The sequence below is a fragment of the Syngnathoides biaculeatus genome, chromosome 20, assembly GCF_019802595.1.
Source record: "Syngnathoides biaculeatus isolate LvHL_M chromosome 20, ASM1980259v1, whole genome shotgun sequence".
In the NCBI taxonomy this organism is placed as follows: Eukaryota; Metazoa; Chordata; class Actinopteri; order Syngnathiformes; family Syngnathidae; genus Syngnathoides; species Syngnathoides biaculeatus.
In genome coordinates, this window is record NC_084659.1 from 14,277,713 (window position 1) to 14,305,372 (window position 27,660).

The 27,660-nt window shown below is 43.5% G+C and overlaps 2 protein-coding genes across 8 annotated transcripts in view; both read left to right on the plus strand.

The window, feature by feature from the left end:
- The window catches only part of celsr1a (cadherin EGF LAG seven-pass G-type receptor 1a), a 59,095-nt gene extending 55,547 nt beyond the window's left edge, over positions 1-3,548 (plus strand). For 3 of the 6 annotated variants that reach the window (XM_061807934.1, XM_061807936.1, XM_061807938.1), the window contains 4 exons: positions 53-202; positions 308-580; positions 1,026-1,395; positions 2,807-3,548. In XM_061807934.1, the coding sequence (XP_061663918.1) occupies positions 53-202; positions 308-580; positions 1,026-1,395; positions 2,807-2,897 (884 nt within the window). In that variant the 3' untranslated portion in view covers positions 2,898-3,548. The remainder of the gene's footprint in view (positions 1-52; positions 203-307; positions 581-1,025; positions 1,396-2,806) is intronic. The other 3 variants (XM_061807935.1, XM_061807939.1, XM_061807937.1) reach the window with 2 other exon arrangements.
- A 1,177-nt stretch (positions 3,549-4,725) lies between these two features.
- gramd4a (GRAM domain containing 4a) overlaps positions 4,726-27,660 on the plus strand; it is a 28,986-nt gene continuing 6,051 nt past the window's right edge. The window contains exons 1-11 of one of the 2 annotated variants that reach the window (XM_061807396.1): positions 4,726-5,054; positions 10,244-10,448; positions 13,978-14,098; positions 21,945-22,065; positions 24,178-24,239; positions 24,772-24,916; positions 25,062-25,087; positions 25,457-25,548; positions 26,327-26,418; positions 26,518-26,566; positions 27,285-27,356. In XM_061807396.1, coding sequence (XP_061663380.1) covers positions 5,026-5,054; positions 10,244-10,448; positions 13,978-14,098; positions 21,945-22,065; positions 24,178-24,239; positions 24,772-24,916; positions 25,062-25,087; positions 25,457-25,548; positions 26,327-26,418; positions 26,518-26,566; positions 27,285-27,356 — 1,014 coding nt within the window. In that variant the 5' untranslated portion in view covers positions 4,726-5,025. Of the gene's footprint in view, positions 5,055-10,243; positions 10,449-13,977; positions 14,099-20,286; positions 20,745-21,944; positions 22,066-24,177; positions 24,240-24,771; positions 24,917-25,061; positions 25,088-25,456; positions 25,549-26,326; positions 26,419-26,517; positions 26,567-27,284; positions 27,357-27,660 lie in introns of those variants that run through there. The other variant, XM_061807397.1, reaches the window with a different exon arrangement.

Below are 27,660 nucleotides of genomic sequence, written 5' to 3' on the forward strand. Positions count from 1 at the left end.
AGTTTCACGAGCACTCCGTTGCATCTTACCCACCCGCCCCTCCCACTGTCAGACTCGGACTCGGACAGCGAGCTGTCGTTGGACGAGAACAGTTCCTCCTACGCCTCGTCTCACTCGTCGGACAGCGAGGACGACGACATGGATGTCAAGCCGAAGTGGAACAACGAGAGGCAGCTGGTTCATAGCACGCCGAAAGGTAAAGGTGTGTTTTAAACATTATTTTTTTAGCGTCCCAGTATATTTGGTTGAATCCATTTCCAAAGTACTGAGTACCGGAATCTCAACTGGTCTCCCCGCAACCTTCCAGTGGACTCGGTGCCCAATCACGTGACGCCGTACTGGCCGACGGACGCCACTCCGGCCAGCGACAGCGAGGACCCCGGCGCTCCCGAGAGGCTGCGCGTGGAGACCAAGGTGAACGTGGAGCTGCACCCAGAGAGCAAGATCAACCACGTCTCCGTCGACGATGGGAATGGGGAGATGCCCCAGGACAGGGACAAGCAGATGAGCGGCCACGCTAAAGAGGCGATGACCCCTGCCGGTCAGACCAACTGCCACCACCAGCCGGAACGGAGGAAAGGTCAGAAGTGTTCTCGTCTTGGCCACCAGGGGGCAATATAATACAGACATAGAGACTCGTAAAGAAGAGTTTCACAAATTACTCAGTAAGATGCAGTAACATCAGTTTACTGTTGTACTTAATAAAAACAGGACAGTAGGGAGATAAAATGTTTTTTTGTCACTGTATCAACTAAATGGCCAATGTGGAGCTCCTTTTAGCATGCCCACCTGAACCAACAGGGGTCAGTGAGCCATCTTAACTTCTCACAGGTCATCAGTACGTCACTAGTATTCGTTATTCATCACAGGGAATAATGAATACATGTATATGTGTAGGTATTGAGTTACAAGATGTCACTCGGCCTATTTTCTGGTTTGTGTGTAATTTTTTTTTACACGTCGGTCCAAGGAAAGTGAGTGCTGAGAAGAAGATATGCCAAAATTAAAATGTTTGTTTCTCTTAGGGATCCTAAAAAACAAGATAAGGTACCCGCCCCCTCTGACCGACAAGAACATGAAGAACCGTCTCCGGGAGAAGCTGAGCGACTACAACTCCCCCACCATCACCTCGCCGCCGCCAAACTACAACATGGCCACCTGCCCTTCCCCCGCGCCCGTCAACATCATGTCGCCGTCGTCCCGCCACCCCTCGTCAACCTCCAGCGACGGCGGTCGCCCGGGCAACAACGGGTCCCCGGTGAAACCGCCCGGTACGCCGCGGCCGCAGGTTGCTGCGTGCTCCTCGCCGGCGGGCGTCTACCGCGACGCGAATGGTGGGATCGCGATGCACTTGAAGTCAGGGACGGTCAACGGCGACAACAGCACAGACTCGGAGTGAGTAACGTTCCGTTAATAAGACACACTAGAACTAACTAGTGATTCTCACGCCGGACTCCCTCTAGGGATATACGAAAGAATTAATACTGAGCAATAACTCAGTTCGATTTATCTTTTCATTTAAATAGATTTGCATTTAATCTGTAATTTCTATTTATTTTTTAAAGTGATGTGCAAAACCTTCATTGAATCGTGCTTTAAGTACAAGTTTTCTCTCCTTTTGAAGTACAGTATTAACCTTTCAAAATGCCTAATGTGTAGTATATTGCCATGAATATTTTATATTTTGAATTTTCGGTACATTTGTATTCATTTTGCGTGCATATCAACTTCTGCTGATGGTTCATTTCTAACTCGCCCAAGGAAAAAAGACCTAGAAAAATATTTTTAAAAGGATAAAAACAGGGTAACAGCCTTATTGTAAATCTTGTCTTTTAATTCCCATCACTCCCAGCGCACCTGGTTACGAGCCTCACCGAGTACATTTGTAAAGGAAATACCATTTGATATGTACGTAAGCCGCAGCTGTGTAAAAGCCGCAAGTTCCAACATTCAAACACAAGATATTTACAAAGAAAGACGGTACACAGAGAGTTTAATGCTAGCTAGCGGCGCCATGCTAATGCTAATGCTAGGACTGCCGCGCAATCGCTAACGCTAGACCCGTCCTAACAGGGCCGGTTAAAAAAAAAAACATACGGTAAAAATCACTGAGACATGGCAGTAACACGCTAGCGCAGCACTGACAGGGCCAGACCGGTAAAAGTCATTTCCTTGGCACATACATTCCGCCTGTCTCATTCTGACCTTTTCCCGCTCGAGTTCCCCCTTGCGACCGTTTGGAAAAAATGCACAAATTAAAATGCGCATAAACCGCAGGGTTGAAAGCGTGTGGAAAAAAGTCGCGGCTTGTCGGCTGGAAATTACGATAAGTATTTACAATTTTTTTTTTTATTGACCCTCTGACCCAGGAACATTTTGGGTGGACCAAATAAACATGCAAATACTGCATCAACACTCTAAGTTAACTTAGCAACATGTTTTTCTTTTTGTATTATGTGCTACTAAAAATAAAAATAGATTAAACATGAATTAATCTAAAGTAAATCTTTTTTTTAAAACCTGTAATTAGTTATTAAGGGTTTCTTATTTTAATTTGTATTTTCAACAAGTAAAGCCTCATTGCATGTACCTTCACGCAAAATACTGACTTGGACATTTTTTTGGGGGTGTATTTTATGCAATAAGTGATCAAAGTAAATATGAGGAAAAAATGTGTAGAAATGTAATCATGCCGAACAGAGTTTGTGCTGCAGTTGCTTTGAAGCCTTTCCCCCAAATAACATCCCGCTTGACGAACTGCGACACCTCTTAGCATTCACCCTGCATGTTGTTCCCGTCCCTCTAGGCCTCCCTCCACCCCACCCCCACCACCACCATCAAAATCCCGCCACCAACCCCCGCAAATTAACAGCGGCAGTAACGAGACTTCCATCTGACCTGTTAGGGACATCCAGACCAGCCCGCCCCTGTGAGAGGAGGAGACCGGAAAACCCCCGGGAAGACCCGCGACCGTCCGCCGGGCAGAGGCCTTCTCTCGGTCCACCTTTCCTCCGGAGATCAGTATTACCCAGCGGACGAAAAGAAGGAATGATAAAGGGAACAAAAAGGAGGAGGTTGGACGGATGGAACCCAAGTGCCAAATGCATAAAAGGAAAAAAAGGGGATGAAGACCTCCCTGTTTGAATGTATTGCAAAATGTGACCGTTAGGAAACGCGTTGGTACATTTGTTGTCCGATAGACTTTCAAGGACCAGAAGGCAGAAAACACACCAAGTGCTCTTTTTTTTTTGGAAACTCAAACCAAGTGCTCCTTTTGATTTACCTTTGGAACTCAAACAAAAGCTCTCACGTACGGAGAGCACGACAAGATGACCGTTTGTGCATCTATTTTTTTTGTTCTTTATGATCAAACCCGTACAATCAGCTGAGGCCTGACAAAGGTTTGAATTTTGAGAGACTGAGAGAGCACCAATGGAAGGAAGGAAATGTTGTAGCACTATAAACACTTCTCATGTTGATCCTGCCTGTTTTTATTTTATATTTTTTTATGTGGGAATTCTCCAGTTCACCTCATCCAGAGTCCACATTGCAGCTAAACTTTTAATTTATGTTTACCACTCAACTCACGAGGTGCCTTCGTCTTCTTCCCACCTGCGTTCCGGCTGCGCGATCGATATTGCTAATACGTGGTTATTTTTGTCATGTTCGGACACTGGAAATGTTTTGTCACATGATGTATATTTATTTTTGTGGTTCCAAGACACTGGAGTTCAAAATGTGTCAAATTAAAGATGTTGAATTTGTACTCGCTGGAGTCTTTCTCTCGGAATGAAAAAATAAGATCTGATAGTGCAGATGGAACCTCCTGTCTCCCCTCCTGATATTATTTCCATTTTTTTTTTTTATCTGCAGCTCAGACCACTTAAACCGGGGCTGCCTGGCACGTTCGCGCAGACATTCCGACGTCAGCCTTCAAATAATTCAAATATTGTTATGCAGCCTTGTGCTCTAATGAGAAAAAAGTGTTTATGTAGCAGATTTGTGGAGCGTTATCCTGTTTCAGTGAGTTTTTTTGCATTTCATAAACTGGCCTAAAATCCACATTTTGACTGGATAACGTTCTGGTCACAGATTTTCTGTTGTCGCCACGCGCTGCCAAGCATTATGTGAAAGCTAAGAAGGCCGGAGTCAAGTTCCAGACCTGCTGTGGTTTTTGTTGTCATGGCGACCGAGTCCCCCTCTCAGGTTGAAAGAGTCATAATAATAAAGAAACCTGCACATCTAATTAGGCACAGGTATCAAATTTATAAATGTGTTGCCAAATCAAACTCATGAGCCGCTTTCCAAATGGGAAGTGCAATGCTGCCATCTAGTGGGAAGATTCTAGAAAAAAATCATTTTATTTTTGAAGCGTGCTTCTGCCGTCTAGTGGCCAATAATCTAATCGTCTGATTGCGACTAATCTCTTTGTGTGGATTTATAAACTAATAAATCTATAGTTATTAGTATTTTTCTGAAAATGCGTTTCTGATCAAGAACTTCTGCCTGTCTGAAAATATTTCCGGCTCATTGCATGAGATAGTTCAGCCCCAAACAAATATAATGTAAAGATATGATTATTCGGAATCCCAATACCATATATATAGAGTTGTAAAATTATTATTATTTGTTCTTGCATCGACTTTTCACCCGGGGTATCCCTTGCCTGCCTATGTCCCCTTTAAGAGCTCGCCCTGACGTCACTTCCGCGGCCCTTCCCTTCCCTGCCTGTGGGAAAGCAACGGTAACGTCTCCTCTCCGCGCCACGGGCTAAGGCTAAGTGCTGGCTGGCCACGGCAGCTTTTCTCTCCCGTGAGGAGAGACGCACTTGGCGTTTTATTTTACTGCCTTTCCCCCAATTTGACAATCCGCACTCAACTCGGAGGTGGCCTATTTTGGTGATGGATTGATGGAGGGGAGCAGCCTTTTTTTTTTTTTTCCTCCTCCCAGCGCGATACTAGCGTTCATGTGGACGTCCTGAGCAGCAGGTGTACTGACTGATAACGAAGGCCAATCTCAGTGTTCATGAAACTTTGCTACGATTTACGTGCTGGGTACGTAAATGTCTTTTTTTTTAAAATTATTATTCACATTTGAATTCAAAGTGAACACTTTTGGAGGTTAAATATGTGGCGTGGTGTGTTTAACCTGCCAAAATAACGGTACGTGAGTCGATTTTCAGGTATTTTCCCAAATTACATATATTTTTCCTCCAAAAGACGCAACCATTTTATTTAAATAGATACCATAATAGTGTGTGACGTCCATTTTTCTGCATGAAATTAAGGTAGCTGGGCCTTCTCGTGGTACATTACCAAACCATTTGTTGTCCTCCAGCACGGCGCCCAACTATTACATTAATGAGCCACAAGTTTATTACTTGCCGCGAACTCCTCAAATTTCAAATATGTTTTGAATAATAGGTCACGGTTAGCTCAGTGGGGGCAAATAAAAAACAACAACAACAACAAAAAAAAAAACCGAGCAGTTTGTTTGGAAGTGGGTGCGACTGTAATGTGGTGCGTTCCTGTGCATGTGGGAAGATTTGGACGTCTCACATGACATGACGCTTCCCTTTCGGGTTCTGAACAATTCACCGTACGCCCACTTGATATTGGAGGGAGAGCAGAGTGTCTGTCAAACCCATCCCATCCACCTACACTAGATTAATCACTATTATGACCCATAATTGGAGAGTTATTCTGTTTCCCCAACTGTATTTGAACACAACCTGTGCATTATGAGAGTCCCCTGCTGTGTTTTCCACTTGAGAAATTGACCTGCTGTTCACAATTTATTGATCACCTTTGTTTATGTAACTGCCACGGTGACATAATCCCAGCGAGGGTCATAACTAATGAAATTATGAATGCATTTACTGAACGCCATTGGTCTGAGTGCTGACTGACTGACTAAAATAGCCCCCAAGATCCCGTGTTGCCTTTACACACTTTGTGTTTGCTCAGTCATCTAGATGTTGCCCCCCCACGGGAGTTGCATGAGTAGTGTCTGTCATTTCTTCAACATGACTTTGTCACATCTACCGTGGAAAACGGGCTCAAATATTGCAAGATGTCAAATGTGCAAATATTGACTGTCCACAGTTATTTCAAATCCCAAGAATCGTGCTTTAAAGGCCATGTTAATCTCTCATCTCTTTGTCAGGAAATTACCCGCACAAGTGAGTGGATGACCTCATGTTGTTTAGTTTTTGTTTTGCGTGTGTGGAAAACACTTAATACTCGAGCCAAAACACAGTGTGACATTTCAGACTGGTACATGTTGCACTTGTGATTTCTCAGGAAACATATTAAAACCGCTTCAATTTGCTGTCTGGTTAACTGCCTGATAGGCAATGGTAATGTTCCTTTTTTTATTGTTTCTCAAGGGGTTCTTAAGTAACGGATATGGCCTTGAAAGAAAATCTCATCTTGTAAAAACTAAATTCTACTAAGGCTGGCGTATATGGCCTTAAAGTAAAATCGGGGATTTTAAGTTTTCGCCTTCCACTATCCTCCTTTCTTTTCATTCAGGAAATTACGTGGAAATGAAAGTGAGTCTTTCCGATTAGAAACGAAAGTCTCAAGTTTCATATGTTAACCCTAGAGAACCCAAGACATCCAAATCCTCTTTTAAAATTGACTAAATTAATCAATAGGCATCAAAGGAACATAAAAACATTACATTTGGAAAAATGTACTAATTTACTTCCCGTATAGGTAGTGGGTCACATATGACCCAGTGGGGCTTAAAGGTCAAGTGTCATACCTATAAACATCCTAAAATAGATATTGAAATGAAAAATACATATAACATTATTCACTTCAATGTCTATACGAAAAAATAAATATGAGCGGAAAGCACGTCATCTATGCGCAAAGTTGCATAAGTGTCATTCGACATCCAAGTGGTCGCCATATTGGCTGAATCTCCTGCCCGTGATGTCACACTGGGACATTCGCCATTGAAAACACGCTGTGGCCCCGACTATGGAACATGCCTCTTCAGACACGGAATCTCTTTTCGAAGAAGAGAACATCTCGCAACCGAGTGAAGTGACCGGGGCAGTCTTACCCTATCGTTTCGAGCCATATTTAGATGATATGCGGATCACAGCCAAACCACCTCCCCGCCTGATCCACCTCTGCACGGTGGTGATAACAAGAACGCCACCCGCGAGCGACGGCGAAAACGATGCCGAGGCCAAACTGTGTCCCCGTCCGATCCACTTCCACGGCAGAGATGAGCCAACGTGGCCCGGGGCCGCGACGAGCCACCTTGACTGACAAGGCTGGTGGCCGGTTCGACCTTGTCGACAAGGCTGGTGGCGATTTACAAAGCCTGCGGAGGCCGTCCTTAAGTGGCTGCTGCACGGAAGCCTTCCGATGCGCACATTGACACATTTAGCACCCCTGATTTACAGATTACCCCCCCCCTCAACTATTGTTTTTTTTAGTAGCTGTATACACACCTACCTGTCATTTGGAACCCACAAAGCCCTTGTCCTTTGCACCTGTGCAATCCATTTTTCGCGAAGAACTGGGTCTCTTGGAAAAGTATGAAGAGTAAATCCATCCTCCCGAGTGTTCGAGCAATATTCAGCAATGCAACGAGCCGGCATTTTGGCGAACACAAAGGAACAAAGAGCTACCTTCCAGCAGGTAAAATTAGTCGAAACAAATGAGTCCACTTGAGGGCGGTCCTGCCATCTACGTCACTTCCTGCTTTTTCTCGAAAACAAATCCCTCGAGAGAATTTTCATGGCGGGAGTTCCAAAAAGCCATATACGTCAAAATCATGTTTTGTGGTGGGGGAAAAAAAAATGGATGGGTCCATACCGGCTGCTGTTTTTTTTTTTTTCGTTAATAACATACTAAAAATCACCCATTTTACACACTTGACCTTTAATTACAGTGGGTCATATGTGACCCCGTGGGCTCTCAAGGGTTAAATGCTCACTGGAGGGGGCAACGGCAACTCTGCTTTTGCAAATGAGCCGTTCTGTGCGCGCAGCCATGTTGTTAGCGCAAGCGGCGCACGTCATTACGTTTTCTATTTCCGACACTCTAATATAGGGCAGGTTTACTTAATACTGTACATGTGGCTTTTTATAGCACATAATCCACGAGCGGCTGCGATTGGCTCGTGCGCCGTCTGTGACCCGCATAGCCAACAGTCGCCTCCGCCCACTACAGGTCTTTGGCAGAAGATTACACAGGCAGACTTGTGCACTGTACATCATTAGCTGGGATGACTGCACTGATGATATGAAAAACTTATTTTCATAAATTCAGATTTTCCCTTTTTCCATTGTCAATGTCTGTTTTTTTGTTTTTTTTCTTGTTTCAACTTCCTGGTTGTCGCCTGTCAATTTACGTAAAGGCATTATTTTGCTGCAGAGGAAGTACTCTGAGGGGGTTTTGGGGACAGCTAAAAAATGACTTGTATTCAGTTGCTAATCATGTGAACACATTTAGTTTTGACATATTGTGAAAAAGGAAGTGTTTAACGACCTGCCACTCACACAGTTTCTGCTCGTGCGCTTAGGGAGGCAACATCTGCCCACCAGTTGACGCTGCAATCACAGGCGCTCGCGTGGGCGGCTTGTCTATGTATGTTTAGAAATGGAACAGGTTGCTACAATCACGTCGCAGAGGGAAATGCTCGACTAGACTCTATTTGTCTTCAGGTGCACCTTACTACGCTCGGGCTACGCACATTTTAATGGCAAGTTTCGGCATATTTCTATGCTATTCACACCAGCTGTATTATGTAAGGACATAAATGTTTGATAAGCTTCAGATCAAATAAAGAGTGGCTGCTTTTAAAGCTGCAGAAGCATGAATGAAGGATGCAGAGGGACTATTCGAAATCTTCCTCACATATTAAGGATAGAACTGGTGCATGATCTATCTTGCGCAACGATAAAACTTCAAATCAATCAGCATTAGTTTATTATGCTGTTATAAAATATGTGTAAAGTAATATGTCATTTAAATGGAATTGGGCACTGGAGCAACTGAGTCACAATAGATACTTTTCATTGACGTCATGCCGACCACGTGTTTGTTTGGACGGCAAGATCGTGTCTACACATCATGCCTAGGAAGCGATAAGTATATACTGTAATGTTTTGGCTACGGTTATCATTTGGTCTTTTATCTTGAAAGTCCTTTGACAAAAGAACTCTGTAACCAGAAGTGATTGAAAAAGCGATTGGCATAGCCCGCTCCCACGAGTTAGCAAAAGTGCAGCTAAAGGCTATGGCTAGCGACAGCCACGAGGTTCGCGTTATCCTCCGCAAACCTGGAAAGCAAAGTTTCACTGCAGGTGCTAGTAGGCGTAGTGACAGAGACCTCTGTAAAAACATGTAACAAGTGTAGAGGATACCACAGTAAATTAGCTGAGTGCCCAGCAAAAGGTAAACAATGCCTGAAGTGTCAGACCCGTTTTTCTGTTCGTTCTTACAACCATAAGCCACACGATGAAATACCATGACAAAAAGCCGTAACACGCTTATAAGCAAGCCAATATCCACAAAAAGATCACAAAAAAAAACGCGAGTTGTATTGTACAGTGGGCGTCGTGAACAAAAGTCATGTGACTCCTGGTGTCACATGAAAAGTATCTTTCCTTTTACTCACCACTTGCTGTTCTTGTGCATCCCTGCCACCCGCAGGCTAGGGGTGGAACATACTACAAGTGACCACTGGTCAAATTTACAACCAGGTTTTATGTTTATGAAATGTAAACATACTTAGGTACCACTCAAGTGGAATAAGAAGTAAAAAAAAAAAAAAAAATCCATGACCCATTTATTTATGCACTCTTATGTTCTTGTTTGTTTTAGTATTTTTTTTATTATTAAAATGTCATTTTTATTCATAAATGTAACAAAAAATGTGATGTTTTTGGGAGGGCTAGAACAGATTAATGACAGGGTAAATTCTTAAAAGTACCACCACAGTATTTTCTCCTTGTTTTTAATGGATAGAGAACATTCTGAACTGGGTTGTCAACAGTCAATAGAGGATGATAGCACAACACAGCCATTTCGTTGACACCCCCCCCCCCACCCCCAATCACTCTTGCCATGGAAATGAGGCCAACTGATGCGCTGCGGTCAACGACGTGTCAGACGAGTTCAAAGGATACGGTTGTCAAGGGTTACAAGTGCACATCCTGTTAAGACTTTCACACGCAGAGTTTGTCAATGCTGACTCTTGGTCGTGTCCGCCAACAGGGTTGCCGTCCGCCATGTTAAGCTAAAGCCCAGGTGCGCGGTGTTGACCATGCTCAAGCGCCTGGACAAGATCCGCTTCCGAGGCCCGAGGACACGGGACGACTTCCCCGAACTGGGCGACTCGCCGCCGGCCTCCGACAACGAATGTAGCGACGACGTGCCGCCGAAGGCCCGCGCGGCCAACGATGAGCCCCCGCGAGACCCCGTAGGTGCCCCTCTAACACGACACTGAACTCTTTTAGCTGTTTAGCCTTGTCGGGACCTCGGATGCTCTCATAAAGCAAGTTTGATGTACTCATGAATTATTCCGCCTGACTATGCGCTCCGATCTCAACAGCCCTCTTGCATCTGTAATAGCAGGTGGAAGATTGCTTTTGCTTCATATTTCTGAGCACACCGGGTGATATAAATCAGTGTTTCCCAAACTTTGAGTCAAGGCACGTACTGTATATTTAATTAGAAAGATCGTAAAATGTGTCAGAGGTTTATACAATGAACCAATTTATTGCATGTGAAAATTCACAATGTAGAAAGACTAACTTTGTTTTTTTTTTTTTTAAGTTTTACTTTCACCTCCCACATGCCACATGCTGTAACCACATTTAAATCTTTTTAAAGCATACTTTAGAAGTATGCATAGTTCTCCAACTAAAAGACTCAAAACAGAATGAAACAGTTTTTAAACATAAATGTTAAAGCAAACCCAATAATTTCATCTGATGAAATCTTGCTATCTTAACGGTCACCCATAATGTAAAACACTATTGATCGGCTAAATTGACATATTTTTGCATTAATTGTAAACCCAGGGTTCCTACACGAGTATGGAGTAATGAACTGCCATATAGAGCTCGTGCACGTGACGTCACCATTTTCACGGTGCCATATTGCCGGTCAAAAAGAACTGCTCGACAGTGTGGGGGATATTGAACCGGAGGAGAATATTCACAATGCCCGAGACTTGTGCTGTTCGTTGTTACAATCTGAAAAGACGAGAAAAGATCGATGGATTTTGACAATTAAACGTGATAGATGGTGCCCAACCAAATATACACAGCAGTGTAGCAACCCCTTCATTTCAAGTAGGAGTTATTCCTCTCAATCTCAAATTCCCAAGAAGCATTTATAATGCCAAGTTGGCTCATTTGAGAACAATGTGTTTAAAAAAAAAAAAAAACAAACAAACTGGGAGTCGTCTCCAACGTAGACGAAAGCGTGTTGTGGCAACACGTTAAACTTCGGTAAACCTCTCCCAAACAGACATGTTTTTTTTTTTTTTTTTATATATACATTGTTCTCAAAAGAGTCCGATGTGTATTTAAATAAAAGAAAATAAACCGTCTGTCAGAGAAGTTTACGTAGATTGTGTGGGCGCAACACGCTTCTGTGTATGTAGGAGCCGACTCGCTGTCTTTTTTTTTTTCCAATCATAGTTAATGAACGCGGGTTTTTTGTGGAAAACCAGGGGTCATTTATTTAAATATTGGTATTTGTATTGAAAAAATCTGAGCGGCTCCATCACTATGTGGGATTTATTCTTGATTGAGAACAGATCCGGTAATGAAGTATTTGTATGCGTCCAGACCTTTACATGCTTTCAAACTTTTACATGTAAATCTCGACAACTTACTTACCAGATACGTGTGTAGATCCAGTTGTCCAAGACAAGCGGAAGCAAGGTAATAGTGTAATTCCTTATTGGTGAAAACATCAACTTTGTGATTAAATCTGGGTCCTCTATGCCAAGTATATCTCATTTTTCCATATACCTTTGTTTATTATCACCTTCTAAATGGTTAACGATATCGGACAAAACTCTGGACGTCATGCTATAAGACGTATTTTCGTGCCGTCTCCAACCGACTTAGCGTTGAAGAATGCTTTGCTAGGCCGTCAATATGGCCAGTCCCGTGACTTTGGTGCACGAGCGCTATATGTCGCTGGCACGGATTGTGATCATGTGCCGTGGCGCTCTGGCTGGGAATCACTGATCTCCAGAAGTGTTTTAGTGCACGTTTAGTCAATATTGCTCCTTTGGCCGAAGGATAGCATCATTTTGGAGTGTTTGGTTCTCAGAATCCAGATTCATATGCAACATAAATAGTGAAAGATGGGAGTAAAAATACCTTCCAAGTTTTCATGATGTATTAATAGCATCCTGCACTGAAAAGCACCTCGGAGATATCATTCTTACTTTCCTTATTTCCTTTAATGCTCTTCCCATCTATTGTCTCGTCATGATTCCCTCGCTCAATGGTGTAATTCCAACAATGGGCCACTGAAGTGCACTCTGTGTGCGGCACGTGTATTTAATTGCACGCACTTGAGCTTTGCTGTCGATGGGCGACGGCGTTTTCCCACGCGAGTGTGTCAGTTCCACCGGGAGAGCAACGTTCACATCACCGCGCCGATGACTCACGCCCAGGAAAGCTAAAATAGGCGCTGTGCCACGCACGCGCACATGTGCACGGTCCCAAAACGTATTCATCAACATTATCTCAGTGAAAGTCTTCCCCCGCCACCCAAATGGGCTCGGCGGAGCCCGCAGGGACTCCCGTGATGGACGCGGACTCGCTCACGTGGCTTATGTGAGACGATGCATTCAGGCACGGTAGGGACTAATCCACTGAGCGCTTTTTATTTTTTTTTTCTAATCTTCATCGGAAGCACAATTTTGGGCTTCTCCTCCTCAGGAAAAAAAAAAAGGTACTTTAGCTGCAATAGTGGGCTGCTAATTTGCACTTATGCACACGTGGCTGATTATTACCACCCAGAGTAGATGTGAAAACGCACGGCTCAGAACGTTAGCATGCAAAAATGTAAAGCACCATCTGATAAATTCTTTAAATAACATTTAATGAAAAATAACGTTTATGTAATGAAACTGTAAATTGTGTTTTTAATTTTGCTAAAATGGTATTTGTACGCCGGTCGATAAAAGGTGGGCTCTCGTTTCAAAAGGATTAATAGCAGCGGCGACCTTCCGTTCCTCAACAACGTTCGCCCGGGCGCCGCGGGAGTGAGGTAGCGAGCCGAGGCTCGACCCGACGTAACCCGCTGCCGAGGCCGTCGATTGATTGAAAAGGCGTGTAACGGATCACTATCGCGATTCATACTCCTCCGTGGCATTGAACTTCTTGAAGTGATAAATTTTCAGACGGATGCATCTGGTCTGTAATATTTTTTTTTCATCCTCACTCCCGATTAGCCTGTTTTATTTAGCTTCTCGTCGAAATGCATCATCAGGTCACTGCCTGTCTGGTGCCGGTTGGTGGTGGTGGTGGTGGTGGGGGGGGGGGGGGGAGAGCCTCTGCAGTGCGCGTGTCCGGCTCTTAAAGGACCCGAGTCAAGCAGCGCAGCAACCCGCAGTCATCTCTCACGCGAGCATCCCACCTGTCTTTCCCTTCTGCATGTCCCACATTGCACGCCGTCATCTGACAGTATTGCGTCGCGAGTCACGCGTCCGTGCGTGCGTGTTACCAGAAGAGGGTGATTCTCCTCTTCTTCTTCTCCCGACCAGACCTGAACCAGGAAAGGGGAAACGCTAGTGTGAGTCATGCATAGAGCGTGTCGGGTGAATTATGGCAGCCATCCCTGCGAGGCATTTTTTTTTTCCATGGAAGCGAGCTTGTAGACAAGAGACACTAGACTGGACTGTAGTCCCTCTTTTTTTTTTTTTTTTATATATACACGTATAATTGAAACTATTTTCTTCCACGTGTGTCTGTGCGCAGGCTGGTTCAGGGTCTCCCATCATGGCAGCGGCAATCCAGGACTTCCAGAGATCAGAGTCGGACCGACTGAATGAGGTCAAAGGACACTTGGAAATTGCCTTACTGGAGAAACACTTTCTACGTGAGTCCACCCACCTTTGTGTTGTCATGCTGTTATCAGCTTTTAAGAGACCGCCCCCTCCCGTGCTGCATTTGCGCTGAGACCAAAGCGGTGAATATCTTTGGCGCCATCTTGCAGCGGCTTGGTGCAAATATTCAAGTGAGTTGAGGAGTTTCATGGAATTCTTTTTCCCCCTGGATTTTCAGCATTCGCAGCAGGCTCAATTAATACCTTGCAAATGGAACAGCTTCCATTACGTTTTCAAACGGTCGACTCTCACTGAATTGCATGGTCACTTATTTGTTTCAAGTACTGTGATTAATCTTGTCGTTGTCACTGGCACAGCTGTGCAAGAGTTTCATTTTGAACGAGTGGTATCACTTTATGTAACAGTTGGGGACTTCTTTGCCTTTTGGGCTTCCCCTACAAGAATGAAGTTTTAATTTTGTTTTTCTCTTTTAAGTCATAATACACCGATTCTCAACCATCAGGCATGCCACTGGAAAGTATCCAACTTTTGTCCGTCCATCTCCAGTAGGCAAGCGACCTATAGTGACAAGAAGCACGATAAATGCCCTTCTACTTAATGGCAGAAGGCCCAATTTATTTATGTAAACATGTTGGCATTCATACAACACAATAATAATTTTGTCTTTGACAAAACAGGCCGAGACTTCACACTGGCAAATTTTTGAGTAAATTGAAACAAGATCATCATTTCATATACACATCACATTTTTGTTTTGTTCTGTCCGTACATTTTTGCATGGGTCTAGGATACATTTTCACTTTGGATTATTCTGTAGTTGTAAACAATATCAAAGTGAATTTGTACTCTAAATGTGTCTTAAATGTACTTGCTAGTCACTTGCATGAATACCATAATAGCCTAGCAACATTAATTGTCCAGGCTGGGCCACCATGAAAGGAGGTGAAACCTGGGTTGCCACGGTAACAACTGAGATGCTACTGTTAACACCAGCCAGGTACCGTAATTTCCGGCCTACAGAGCGCACCTGATGAAAAGCCTCACCCAGTACATTTGGAAAGGAAATACCATTTGGTACATACATAAGATGCACATGTGTAAAAGCCGCAAGTGCCCACATTGTAACATGAGATATTTACAAAGAAAGGTGGTACACAGAGTTTTCAAAGTTTTAATACCTTAGCTAAGCTTAACCTCGCAACAACATGGTAGCATGAACAGGGATGGTTAAAAAAAAAAAAAAAAAAAACAGCCGTGGCAGCTACTCAGTAGCAACACGGTAGCGCAGCACTAACAGGGCCGGTTCATAAAAAACATACCTAAATTACTGAGGTGTGGTAGCGCGGTGCTAACGCAACTGTAGCGCGGCGCTAACGCTAGTGTTATACTAACGCTAGCGCACTGCTAATAGGGCCATTTAAAAAAAAAAAAAAAAAAACATACTGGTAAAAATCACTGAGACACGGCAGCAACAGGCTAGCACAATGCTAACTGGGCCAGTTTAAAAAAAAAAAACCCAACATACCAGTAAAAGTCACTTCCTCGGCACATGTATTCCACCAGTGTCACTCTTACCTTTTCCGCTTGAGTCCGCCCTTTGCGGCCGTTAGAAAAAATGCACAAATTAGCTGCATCACCGCATAAGCCGCAGGGTTGAAAGCATGTGGGGAAAAAAGTCGCGGCTTGTAGGCCGGAATTTACGGTAATTACATATGGTGACAGTTCTAATACTCATCTTTAGTATATCCATGAAGTTTGATGGTATTCTTCTTACTAAATTGCTTAAAGTCATTTTAATCCCCCCCCCGCCCCCCTCAAAATTTTGTTAACAGGACCAAGTAATTTATTCTGAAGTACAACAAAACGTGTGAAAACGTTTTGGCTGCACTGTACTATACAGACCGAACGACTAGAATGACATCATCCAATCTGTGTGCTAGTTAATGGTGCTTGTCTTCATCCAGGAGTACTAAACTAAAGTGACTATCTAATCAACCAGTGGCGGTATGTTGAGGTGTAATGAAACATGGTATTTCGCTTACATCTTGTCTTCTCTTTTCATGGCTTCACGTCTCTTAGTCGAAGAACGATAGAAAGACAGGCGAGTGTGTGAAAGAGAACACCTCAGGCCATGTCTGCCATGATGCCTCCTGCCGGAGCGAAAAGAGCCAGATTTATCGTCAGCGTGTCAAGATGCGCACTCGACGAGCTTCACCACCCCACGCAGGCTCGTCTTCCTTCCTCGTTGGCTTTTTCTTCACTTCTCGTCTTTCTTGCTGACTTTTGGCAGCCCTTTCAAGGTCCTCTCTGCCGGCCGTTTGCTTTCAGGGTCTCCGAAATGCAATCAACATGCAGGTGAATCGGCATCCAGCTTGGCGACAGGAGGTTGACAAACGCGAGGGGCATTTAGCAACGGGCGGGGGGGTGAAACCTTTTGTGAATGCTTAAGTGGCTTGAGAAAGGGTATCCATAGCGTCAGGTTTTAAACTTGGACACCAAACGCAGTGGCCATGGAACATCTTAACTGGGTTTTACCAAACTGAAGTCTTTAATTCTTGTCAATCTGAAAATTGAACAATAAACACAAACACGGCAGTTTCAGATTAGGGTTTTTTTTTTTTCTTCTTTTTATGTTACATCGATTGTAGCAAAATTAATAAAGGGAAACGCTGTAAATACAGTCTTATGTGGATTGTATTTTCAAACTTTCAAGGCTTTTCCGATCTTATTATTCAGAGGGAAAGGTGTTCACTCGCTCTCGCTCACTCATCTTGTGGCAGTCCTTCCCAAAATAAAGCCGGGACCCACGCTGCATTCGAAAACAAACACTCCACTTAGAAGAGTATTGTGTTCTGTCCCACCTGGGGCGCACAAGTTTACATTCAGAATAGTTTCTATGTGTGTGTTGGGGAGGGAGGGGGTGTGACCTATGCCTTTCCTTTGGCAGTGCTATTCTGGTTAATATGTAACCACGTAGACATGAGATCACATTAAAGATGCTGCTTTCCCACGTTTCTGTGGCCTTTTCCATCCCGTGCTTATTTCTAGTCCTGAATGTGTTTCCAAATGGTCTCATTGACAAATTTTAATTTGCCGCATCCATGTCTGCCTGGAAGAATGTCCATGTTAGAGCGCACTCGGTAACTTCAGGTGTCAGCAGTTCCTTTTGTTGCCCTTGGGTAGCATATACTTCCTGTTTCCTTCCCTTCAGGCCGTCTCCATTGAATTGTTCCCAGTCGGGTTGGATGCTTAGTGTCCCACCAACCACCCCCTTTTCCTCTTTCAGTCTGAACCCGAAGGCTGACATCTATTTTTCTTCAAGGTGTCTTCCTGTAATTTTTAATTTGTCGCTGCCACTTTCACATTGTCTAATTATTTTGGGCCTCGACAAGCGCCTCGATATAATTCTTTCATGCATGATTATACAGGATTTGGATCACGTGGAGGACCATATGGAAAAACACTCGATACGGTTTAATGGAGCTTGCAATGGTTGCAGGAACTGTAAACAATTATCTGGCTGTTTCTAAAGGCTGAATGGCATCGCATTAGCCGCGTCGGTGGTGCAACACTGTAACCTAGCACAGAATTCAACAAGATGATTAAGGGAAAATGTAGATGGAGAAGGACAAAGCTGGGTTTGAGGTGCATTGTTTTGTTTTTTTCTCCCCCTCCCCCCCCCCGGTTTAACAAAATAACCATTGTCTTGGGCGGACTTCTAGTGATGTGGTACATGCTGCAGGCTTTTGTGCAGAGTCTGCCAGTTCAGTTCTTGATCTGTACCTCAATATCCACCCCGTGCCGGTCTCAAAACTGAATTAAAAATAATAAATAAAATGGGTTGCATTATGAGGGGCATCTAGTGTAAAAACTGTTCTAATGAAATAATGCTTATAGATTCAAGCCGAAGGATGGTGGGTACAACACCATTAGATGGCTACTAGTACAGTGGTGCCTCGGTTCTCGACCGCAATCCATTCCAGAAGGCTGGTTGAAAAGTGAAACGTTCGAAAACCGAAGCACGTTTTCCCATAACAATGAATGGAAAATAAAATAACGCATTCCAAGCCTAAAAAAAAAAATTTTTAAAGTGTTTTTTTTTTTTTTTTAGCTTTTCCTGATAATAAACTGCTTAATAGAAATACATGTTTAGTTTAAATACTTTATATAATGAAATCATTTAAGAAATATATTTATTTTTTGCTTAAAATGTATGCTTTAGTAGTAGAGTATGCTAGGCTGGGAGTGCCTTGCCGTATGTGTAGTGACCTGGCCCCCAGCCTTGTAAACGTTTTTTCATTAACAAAAGTGCAGAATAACTTTAAACTAGCAATAATTGGGCGGGGGGGCAGATATTGTTTTTTTATTTGCACAGAAAGTACGTAACGTCCAAAAAAATTTAACTTACAATGCAAAACAGCTGTTTCAAATATCTTCAGTGGGGGTGACTCCCCCCTTTTTGACAAAGAAAGAATGAAATGTATAGTTTGTCGTCTTTTGAGTACCTTCCTGAAGTAGCTCATCACAACGTCATTGAAATTTTGAAGTGCTCTGCAACGTTCTGCTTTGTTATGGTGATGGAGTTCTGAAAAATTATGGATGTGGTTCCATTTCGCGCAGAAAGAAAGAAGCAACTTTTTCGACTTCTCCAAGCTCTGTGGCCTCTGCGGCCACGCGAGTTACATCGTTTCCGTTTTTTAGGGGGTGCGTTCGAAAGCACAATAACAAATCGTCGTGGGTCAGCTGGTCGAGGCGTTCAAAAACCAAAGCAAAAAAAAATCTCAAAATGTTTGTTCGAAAACCGATTTGTACGAAAATAGAGACGTTTGAAAACCGAGGTGCCACTGTAGAGCCAGATTATTTTTCCTTTTTTCCCCTTTCAGAACTCTCCAAACTTCACATTCTCACAGCCAATTGTGATGACATCACTGTGCTAAGCTTACACACTAGCTGCGATTCTTCCTCTGAAGCTGACAAATTTACTGGTCAACAGTAACAAGCCCCATCTCACATCGTTACCCGGACAAGTGGAAATAGGCCTGTATCTATTCAGTAAAACCATTGGTGACTTTGGCTTTTATTGTACGCAGACAGAAATTTTAATGTTGGATTGCAGTGCTGACACTTGTAAAAAATGAGATCACACTCGGGAGATGTAAATTATGCATGTGTTCTGGCATCTGAATTACTGTCTGCAAACAGTTTGTGTGTATGCTGCATATAAATGTTTGCAGATTTACAACAGGCACTCGAAGATGACACCCCTTGAGTAGATAACTTTGTGTTAGCTACAAAATGGAAGGTGACTGTTATTATTGAAGGTACATTGTATGCCGTGTGTGTGTGTGTGTGTGTGTGTGTGTGTGTGTGTGTGTGTGTGTGTGTGTGTGTGTGTGAGTGACTGTGTGTGTGTGAGAGGTCGTTGTTTTTCCGAGAGATGATTGGAAGTGATCTTGTCCAGGGTCGCGTACGGAAGGTCGTTGTGCCAGCACATGCCGGGCCACATGTTCTATACCGACGAGGCGATCAATGCAGTGTGTTGGCTGCTGTTCGATTTCACGCTGGGATGATAACCTCACCCCACCCCAAACACACACACACACACTTGAGTTCTGCCGTCACACATCATAGTGCAACTGAAGGTCAGCCGAGCCAGAGATGAACCGCATTAAACGGGTGACGTTGTACACACGCGCTGCACGTGTGTCATACGGGCCCCGTCCACGGCGAGAGGGTTGATTAGGTTGTGATGTCAGCAGGTTGTGTGGGACAAAGACAAAGTGAGACTAAGCTATCAAACTGGAATTTAGGTCAGTCTGGGACATTCAGCCCAGAGCACAAGAAGCCAGTGACAAAGTCACAAGATGCAATGAAGTCGATTACACTTCCTCTTTACTTTTTGTATTTTGTTTGTCCATTACAAGTGCAACCAAACCACAGTGTACATTTTCTTGGCTTGATCCTCAATCATAGCTCTGGCGCGTTCTGCTGGGAACAAATATTCTCAGACTTCCTTTGGCTCCCCTGAACCTGAATGACCCCCACCTTCATCTCATGAAAAGCACCATTGTCCCTGCTCCTGATTGGGAAAAGTTCTCACAGTGCTTTTTCCTTTCAATCTCTTGGCAATACCCCGATTGAATATAATTTGCCGAGTTGTGCAAATACAATACGTATGACTCGAAACGTGCAAGATGCAAAAATTCTCTCGAAAAACCAGAATAATATGCGCAGCCTACATGAGAGAGATTACGGATTCCAGGGGCTTTTATGGCACAGACCCCACCTCACTACCTCCGGTCCCCCCCTCCTGTGTTTCCACAGTGCCAAGTACACTCAGTCCAGTCCCAGTTGCTGACAACTCTCATTGCGAGCAGAATCGTATTTGACGTTGCATTTGGGTCGGGCCTGTTGGCGTACCGATGGTGACATTTAGGGAGTTCCGAGGTGTTGGAGCGTGCTAATCGAAAAGGGCAACTGGGGGAGAAGTGGCAACCGTGGCTTAAGACGGATCCAAAGCGGCCTCCCCGCCCTCCTGCTCCAGCATCCCAATGAGCAGCCGGCTCCAGAGGCGGATGGCCGCGCGCATGCTGGACGACTTCAGCTTCGACAGCTTCGATCTGCTTTATGCCGGAGCGGTTGATCGGCTGATGAGTCACAAAAGTAGCGGCGGCCTCAGTAAGTTTAGCCGCTGTCGCGGTTCAGTTGTCTAGACTCTGACAAACCTATGTATAGATTCCTGCAATCTACTTTTAGAAGTATAACAGGCGTGCTGACAGTGTTATTAATGTCCTGGCTGATGCTTGGGGCCTTTGTAGAACAGGATTATACGTCATCTGTCAGACACACATGGGGAGTTTGCATGTTCTCCCCATGCTCCACTTGTCTTCCACCTCTACCACGTGGAGAAATTTCCAATTAACGTCATGGGTCAAGCTGCTAACACAAGATCTGGAAACGTTTCCTAGACGCGACACTGTTGCTGTCTTGTGCTCCACGGGGAGGGCTTAAACGCAGTGAACAAATATTGCTGTACCTCGATACATTTTTAGCGGATAAATTATTTCGTGAAAAGGATAAAATCAAAGAATTGTCAAAGATCCATCTGTGCCGGTTGAACCGCTGATCCACTTCAGGTTCCCCGCGGCACGTCACTCCGGTTTGCTAATTTTTTAACGGGTTTACGTGACGACTGGAGCTCTCCTGGCACTGATAAGCTAGCCCCTTGCTAAGCTGCTTAGCCCGTAGAAACCTTTTGCTGACCCTTCCAACCCAACCTTTGTACACTCTTTCTTCCGGTATCACCAAACGCAGCGGTTAGATTAGAGGAAATGGTTTCATCTGCAGAGGCAAGTCCATTAATGTACGGCAACAATCACGAATTAAAATAAGAAAGGTTGGTGTTAACAGGAACTCTCTTGTATGATCATAATCGGTTTCAGATAATTGTTCATTTCGGAATAAAAAGTCTTTATACTTTCCAACTACATTAAAGAGGGACTTGCACTCCACCTCTGTCGGTATTTGGTCTTTTGTTTGGACTTTATTGCCTTCCATACTTAAATATTCATGCGTCCCTTTAGTCGGTCGACAAAGGACAGAGAGGAAATGCAGCCCGTGTTGCTCTCGAAAGGGCCGACACCTGAGACCACTCGATGGGGTGCATTATTGGGTCAGAGCTGAAGGTGATTGAAGGCTGAAGGTGGGGTGATAAACAAAGGCCAGGATTCTACCCCGGTTGTCTAATGGCAGTTCATCGAAGATCTTGGTCTTACTCTTGACTGGGCAAACTTTCATTTCCTTGTCTATGAAATTTACAATGGCACCTTGAACTATGAATTGCCCAATTGTCAACGATTACGGTTGTGTGTCTTCCAGAGGAGGAGCTGAGGAAGTTCCGCGAGGAGACCAATGTGGACTCGCTGCGGCAGGAGCTGGAGAGAGAGCGGAGCAAACGCCTCGACCTGGAGCAGAAGATGGGCGACGTGCTCAAGACCAGGTAAAAGATCACTGAGGGGATTAAAAGAAAGTCAGTAAATCAGTTCTTGGCTCCTCAGTACTCATGGACAGTCTGTTGACGCGAAGTGTCCTCTACATTGAGTGTCATCCCAAACCAATTATAAAACAGTTTTTGCTTTGAGTGAACTTGAGCGGCAGTTGTTGAAAAATGCTGACATGATGCTACCAGCTATTAAAAAAAATGCAATTAATCTTGGTTCTGCTTGAGAAGAGACATTTTTGCCCTTCACCATGCTGTTTGAATGTGATCAAGGGATCCACTTTGTGTAGGATTGGGGAAGGTTCGTTTTGGAAATGCCCGAGGCCAATATGTATTTGAGAATCGAGACACAAAAAAAAGTGACGGCGCTGCAGTTTTTCCACAGAGGCAGTTAACCAGAATCTGTCATGGTTCAAGATCGAAGGAATAATCCTCGAGAAATTTGAAGCATCAGAATTTAGTTTCATTCTAAAATGAATTGATATGATATGATGTCATTTCATTGAATGAAGATTGTTGTAGTTTCCATTTCCACTTAGAGCACAAGGTGTCAAACTCAAGGCGCGGGGGCCCAGATCTGGCCTGCCACATCCTTTTTTTGTGGCCCGTGAAAGCAAATCATGTTTCAACTGCAACGATTCTTGCTAAAATCTGTGTATTTAATGTATAAAAAAATGATATTTTATGAATAATATAAGGTGTCAATATTTAGGTGATTTGAGTCACAATGGCCCTCTGAGAGAAACCAGAACTACAATGTCGCCTGCGGGGGGGGGGGAAGAGCCTAAAACCCCTGCATGATTTGAAGCTGTAAAGTCAAGTTTTGTTGTTGGATATACACAAATGGAACAAACATATTATTCCGCTCTTAATTGACCAGTAAAGGAAAATTACAGGCCAATTATGTGGTGGCTAATGTTCCTTTTATCACATACTTAAAAGGCACTCTTGTCCTGCTTTTTTCTTTTTTTTTTGTGGGTCAGCATTAGTCATGATTTACCACAAAACCACTGAATCTATTTAATTGATGAATGAAAAATAAATGCTGAAAGTAACCATTTAGTGACTGAATGAATGTCGCTAGAAAGTACTGGAGTCTAGATCGTGTGTCTGTGGATTTAAAGGGAGTTGGGTCCACGTCTCCAAGTCTATGTGGCGTCTCTTTCTTGGCACCGGCGTGTTCAGCTTTGTCCAAGTACACCCCGGGTGTCCTCGTCACGATCTGATGATGCTCTGCCGAGGGATTACCGGCACGGATAGGTGAATTTAGGAACCTCCGGAATGCCAAGAGACGTTTCAGCAGATTGTGTCATCCTCTCGGGCATCCGCGCTTCACATGGTAGTAAACGTCAACTTGAGGCTTTCACCGAACAGCGACTGAGGCTATGGAGATTGGCCGCTAAAAATAGACCACTCTGGTCACGGTGGGAAGTTTCCGTGTGTGATGAGAATGGTCTTTAGTTAAATTTACTCTCTAACGCCTTCAGTCGACTGCGGTGTCCTAGATACAGCTTCTGGAAATTTCCGCAACGCTCCGAGCATGTTACTTTGGTAATCTTCTAATGGCGGTGGAACTCCGGTGTGAATTCTCTGAGAGCAGCTGATATTTTTTTAATTGGGTTAATTTATCCAATAAACTGACAATTGAAACCCTTTTTTTATGTCCGCAATTTGGAGGTAATCTAATGATCAATTAAATAATAACCAATGAAGAAAACATCCTTGCAACATAATGCAGTTAGAAAACATGACATTTCAACTGATTTATCAGTACAACTTAATAAAAGCAACTCTCTCATTTTAATATTTTTCATCCTCCTTGACACAACCTTTTCTAAAATTAAAAATAAATCAATTTAGCATGCAAAAAAACTTCCCTCAAGATTCTCAAGCCGAGCCTTTTATTTTTGTCAAATCATTCCACACAATGTACTCTTAATTTTTAACTGTATTTGCACAAAATCTGCTTGTTTTTGTCTAGATGACACTGAAATTAAAATAGAAAATCCCAACTACATTTTAGTTCCATGTTTAGACCCAATCTTTCATTTGCCAAACTGAAAACAAGTTTGAAAAAAAATCTCTTCTGTTACATTTGATTCTTTTTCACAGGCTGGAGGATTCTCCGCCGCAACCTCCAAGAAAACAACAGTCGCCCTCTAATAATGGAACAGGTAAGACCACCAGCGAGGAAGAATAAAGAGTGCGAGGATGAGAGGGAGGGAAAGTCCACACACACGGGGGTGGGGAGGTGGTGGGGGGGACTGACAGGAAATTAGAAGGTGTTTATATTGGAGGTAGAACGCGGGAAAAGAAAAGGAGCGTTTCGGAAGTGCGGGTTATTCTTGGATGTGTTTAACATCGTTAAGGGTACATTAGTGCACAATTGTCAGATGGTATTTAAAAAAAAAAAAAAAAAAAAGGAGGGGGGTTGTTTTCCATTAGTTTGGCTTGACCTGCCTGTAACTCAGCATGTTTGCATTAATCACAAATTAAAACGTAATGCACAGTTTAAACGTGAAAATGTGTATAATAGCAATATAAAAGTGTGTGCCAGTAAAAGAAATTAAAATATGAATCGTGTCTAATCTGAACCATATTTGGGCATTGATTCTTTTGTGTGTCACTCAATCACCTGATAGAAACCTTCAAGTTGTACTTTGATTTCTCCACATTGTCTCGGCGCTGTTGTGTACTTTTCTGTAGCCGACAAGCAGCAGCAGCAGAAGGAGGTGTGGAGCTCGCGGTTGCAGAAGTGGCTGCACGAGCGCTTCGGCGTCTACATCGAAGACTTCCGCTTCCAGCCCGAGGAGAGCACCGTGGAGGCCGAGGAACCGCTAAGTGCTAAAAGGTGGTAAAGAGCTTACTATCAAAACAGGACTCGACTTTCATCCAGTATTGATTCCCCCCCCCCCCCCACCTGTTCGAGCAGATTTATACTTACTCTGGATGATGTCTGACATTTATGTATTGTCTGTATTTGTCTTCCCATCCAGGTTGACAGAAAACATGAGGCGACTCAGTAAGTACTTGCAACACACAAAAAGCAAATGCGTCACATCAAAACAATTTTACTGGATTTTAAATATTTCAACATCCAATCAGAGTAATAATGAGCATTCCTCAAGATAGCTGTCTCATCCCACTCATCTCTACTTTCACATAAAAAAAAAAATGCCAAGAGCTAATGAGGAAGCAATACATATTAATTGTGGAAAGAAATTTTCATACATTAAATTCAGTTTAAAAAACTAATTTTAAAAAGTCAAATGAATAACTGTACAGCTATTTTAATTTATTTTTCCCAATTAATTTTGAATGCACGTTGATGGAATCATCCTCAACTGTTTTTTGGTTTCTTTCACATTGATGCCCGGTGTGACCGTTTCAGAACGAGGAGCTCGGCCTGTCACCAACTTCTTAAGGAACCTCTCCGCCTTATCCAATTGGCACTCTGTGTACACCTCAGCGATTGCCTTCATTGTGAGTATCGCTCTCCACATATCAGGTATCGGAATACCGTAATTCCCGGCCTACGGAGCGCACCGGGTTACAAGCCTCACAGAGTCCATGTGAAAAGGAAACACCATTTGGTACATACATACGCCGCAGCTGTGTTTAGGCCGCAAGTGTCCACATTGAAACCCACTTTGAAACACAAGATATTTGCAAAGATGGTACACAGAAAGTTTAACGCCAGCTCTGCGCTAAAGCTAGTGTTAAGGCTAGCGCTAAGTCTAAAAGGGCCGGTTATAATAAACGATCACTGAGACCCGCCAGTAAAACAGCAGCAACACGCTAACACACCGCTAACAGGGCCGGTAAAAGTCACTTCCTTGGCACATACAGTATATTCCACCAGTCTCATTCTTACCTTTTCCACTCGAGTGCCCCATTGCAGCCGTTAAATTAGCCGCATCACCGCATAAACCGCAGGGCTGAAAGCGTGTGGAAAAAAGTCATGGCTTGGAGGTCGGAAATTACGGTAGTTATTTTTTTATTTTTTGCAGCAGTGCTCCTGATGACGAGCATTGCATTATACGAATAACGAGTCTGGTGTTTTCCTGTAAATGACAATGAAATGGAGTTAAATTGGCTCAAGCAACGACTGCAGACGTCTAATCCAATCGTTAATGTTTTCAGCCTGTAATCAGTCTTTTTTGCAATCACGATTAGCTTTGTGCCATCACTTTCATGATCCTACAGTCAAATTGAGTTCAAGAGAAATTATAGTGAAGTATTGTTCTGTATTGTTTTTCAGATCTACATGAATGCTGCTTGGCACGGCTGGGCCTTTCCCATGTTCCTCTTCCTGGCCATTTTGCGCCTGTCCTTAAATTACCTCATTGCTAGGTAGTACGATTTCTTCGCCGCGAGTTTCTCTCCTGCACCGAAGCGGTATCTCTGAGCAAATCAAGGGAACTAATGTAAGCGCATGTTTTCACTTTACAGAGGTTGGAGGATCCAGTGGAGCATTGTGCCTGAGGTCTCTGAACCCATGGTAAGTGGAGTTTAAAAGGCGTCGATCACGATGAACCCGACATATTTGTGGTTCGCACTTTGCAAATTAACTTCTTTTTTTTATTTTTTTAAACCTGTCTTCTGTTATTTGCTAAAAAAAAAAAAAACATACGACTTTGACACCATTTTGCTGCTAATAGCTACTGTACTGTAGTTGATTTTACCGTTATTTCTCTGAATCTCTTTACATTTATTTTTGTGTGTAAAAAAACACAGAAATAATTTTGATTTACCGTAATTTCCGGCCTACAAGCCGCGACTTTTTTCACATGCTTTCAACCCGGTGGTTTGTGCAGTGATATGGCGCTAGTGTTAGCACGGTGCTAGCGTGAGGACACCTGGTTATAAGCATCGGTACACAGAGTTTAATGCTAGTGCGGCTTATAATAGATGCGCTCTCAAGGCCGGGAATTACGGTAAATTGTTTGAAGCGCTAGTGTGGACATTTTTTTGCCCTCATGTTATTTTGGGTTTCATGTTAGCTATGTAACATGGATTCTTCAGTGTGTACATGGTATATGGCCTGGTGTTGATGCTTTATGATCCTCTTCATTTGAAGTGTTTTCTTGTACGCAGTTACAGGATTTGTGATTGGCTCATTCAAATCACCTGTAAATATCATTTCACTGTCGCTGACTTTGTCACAATGTTGTGGTGACGTGAATGTTTAGTTTGAAAAGCACGTTTGTGCTCTGCAGGAGCCTCCAAAAGAAGACCTGACTGTGTCCGAGAAGTTTCAGCTCGTCCTCGATGTCGCACAAAAAGCACAGGTTGCACCTCTCTTTTTGAAAGTGTTTGTGTACAAAAATTTGGCTCGATGGAGTGCCTGCTCTCGAGTGTGAAATTAAACTAACAAATACAGTGGTACCTCTGTTTTCGAACAAATTGGTTTTCAAATGAAAATTGGTATTCCAAAGCTGCAACCAGCTGACCCACGACAATTTGTTATTGTGTTTTCGAACGCACCCCCGAAAAAAGCGGAAATGACGTAATGCGCACGGCCAGAGGCCACAGAGCTTGGAGAAGTGGAAAAGTTGCTTCTTTCGTCGCTAAATGGAACGACATCCATAATTT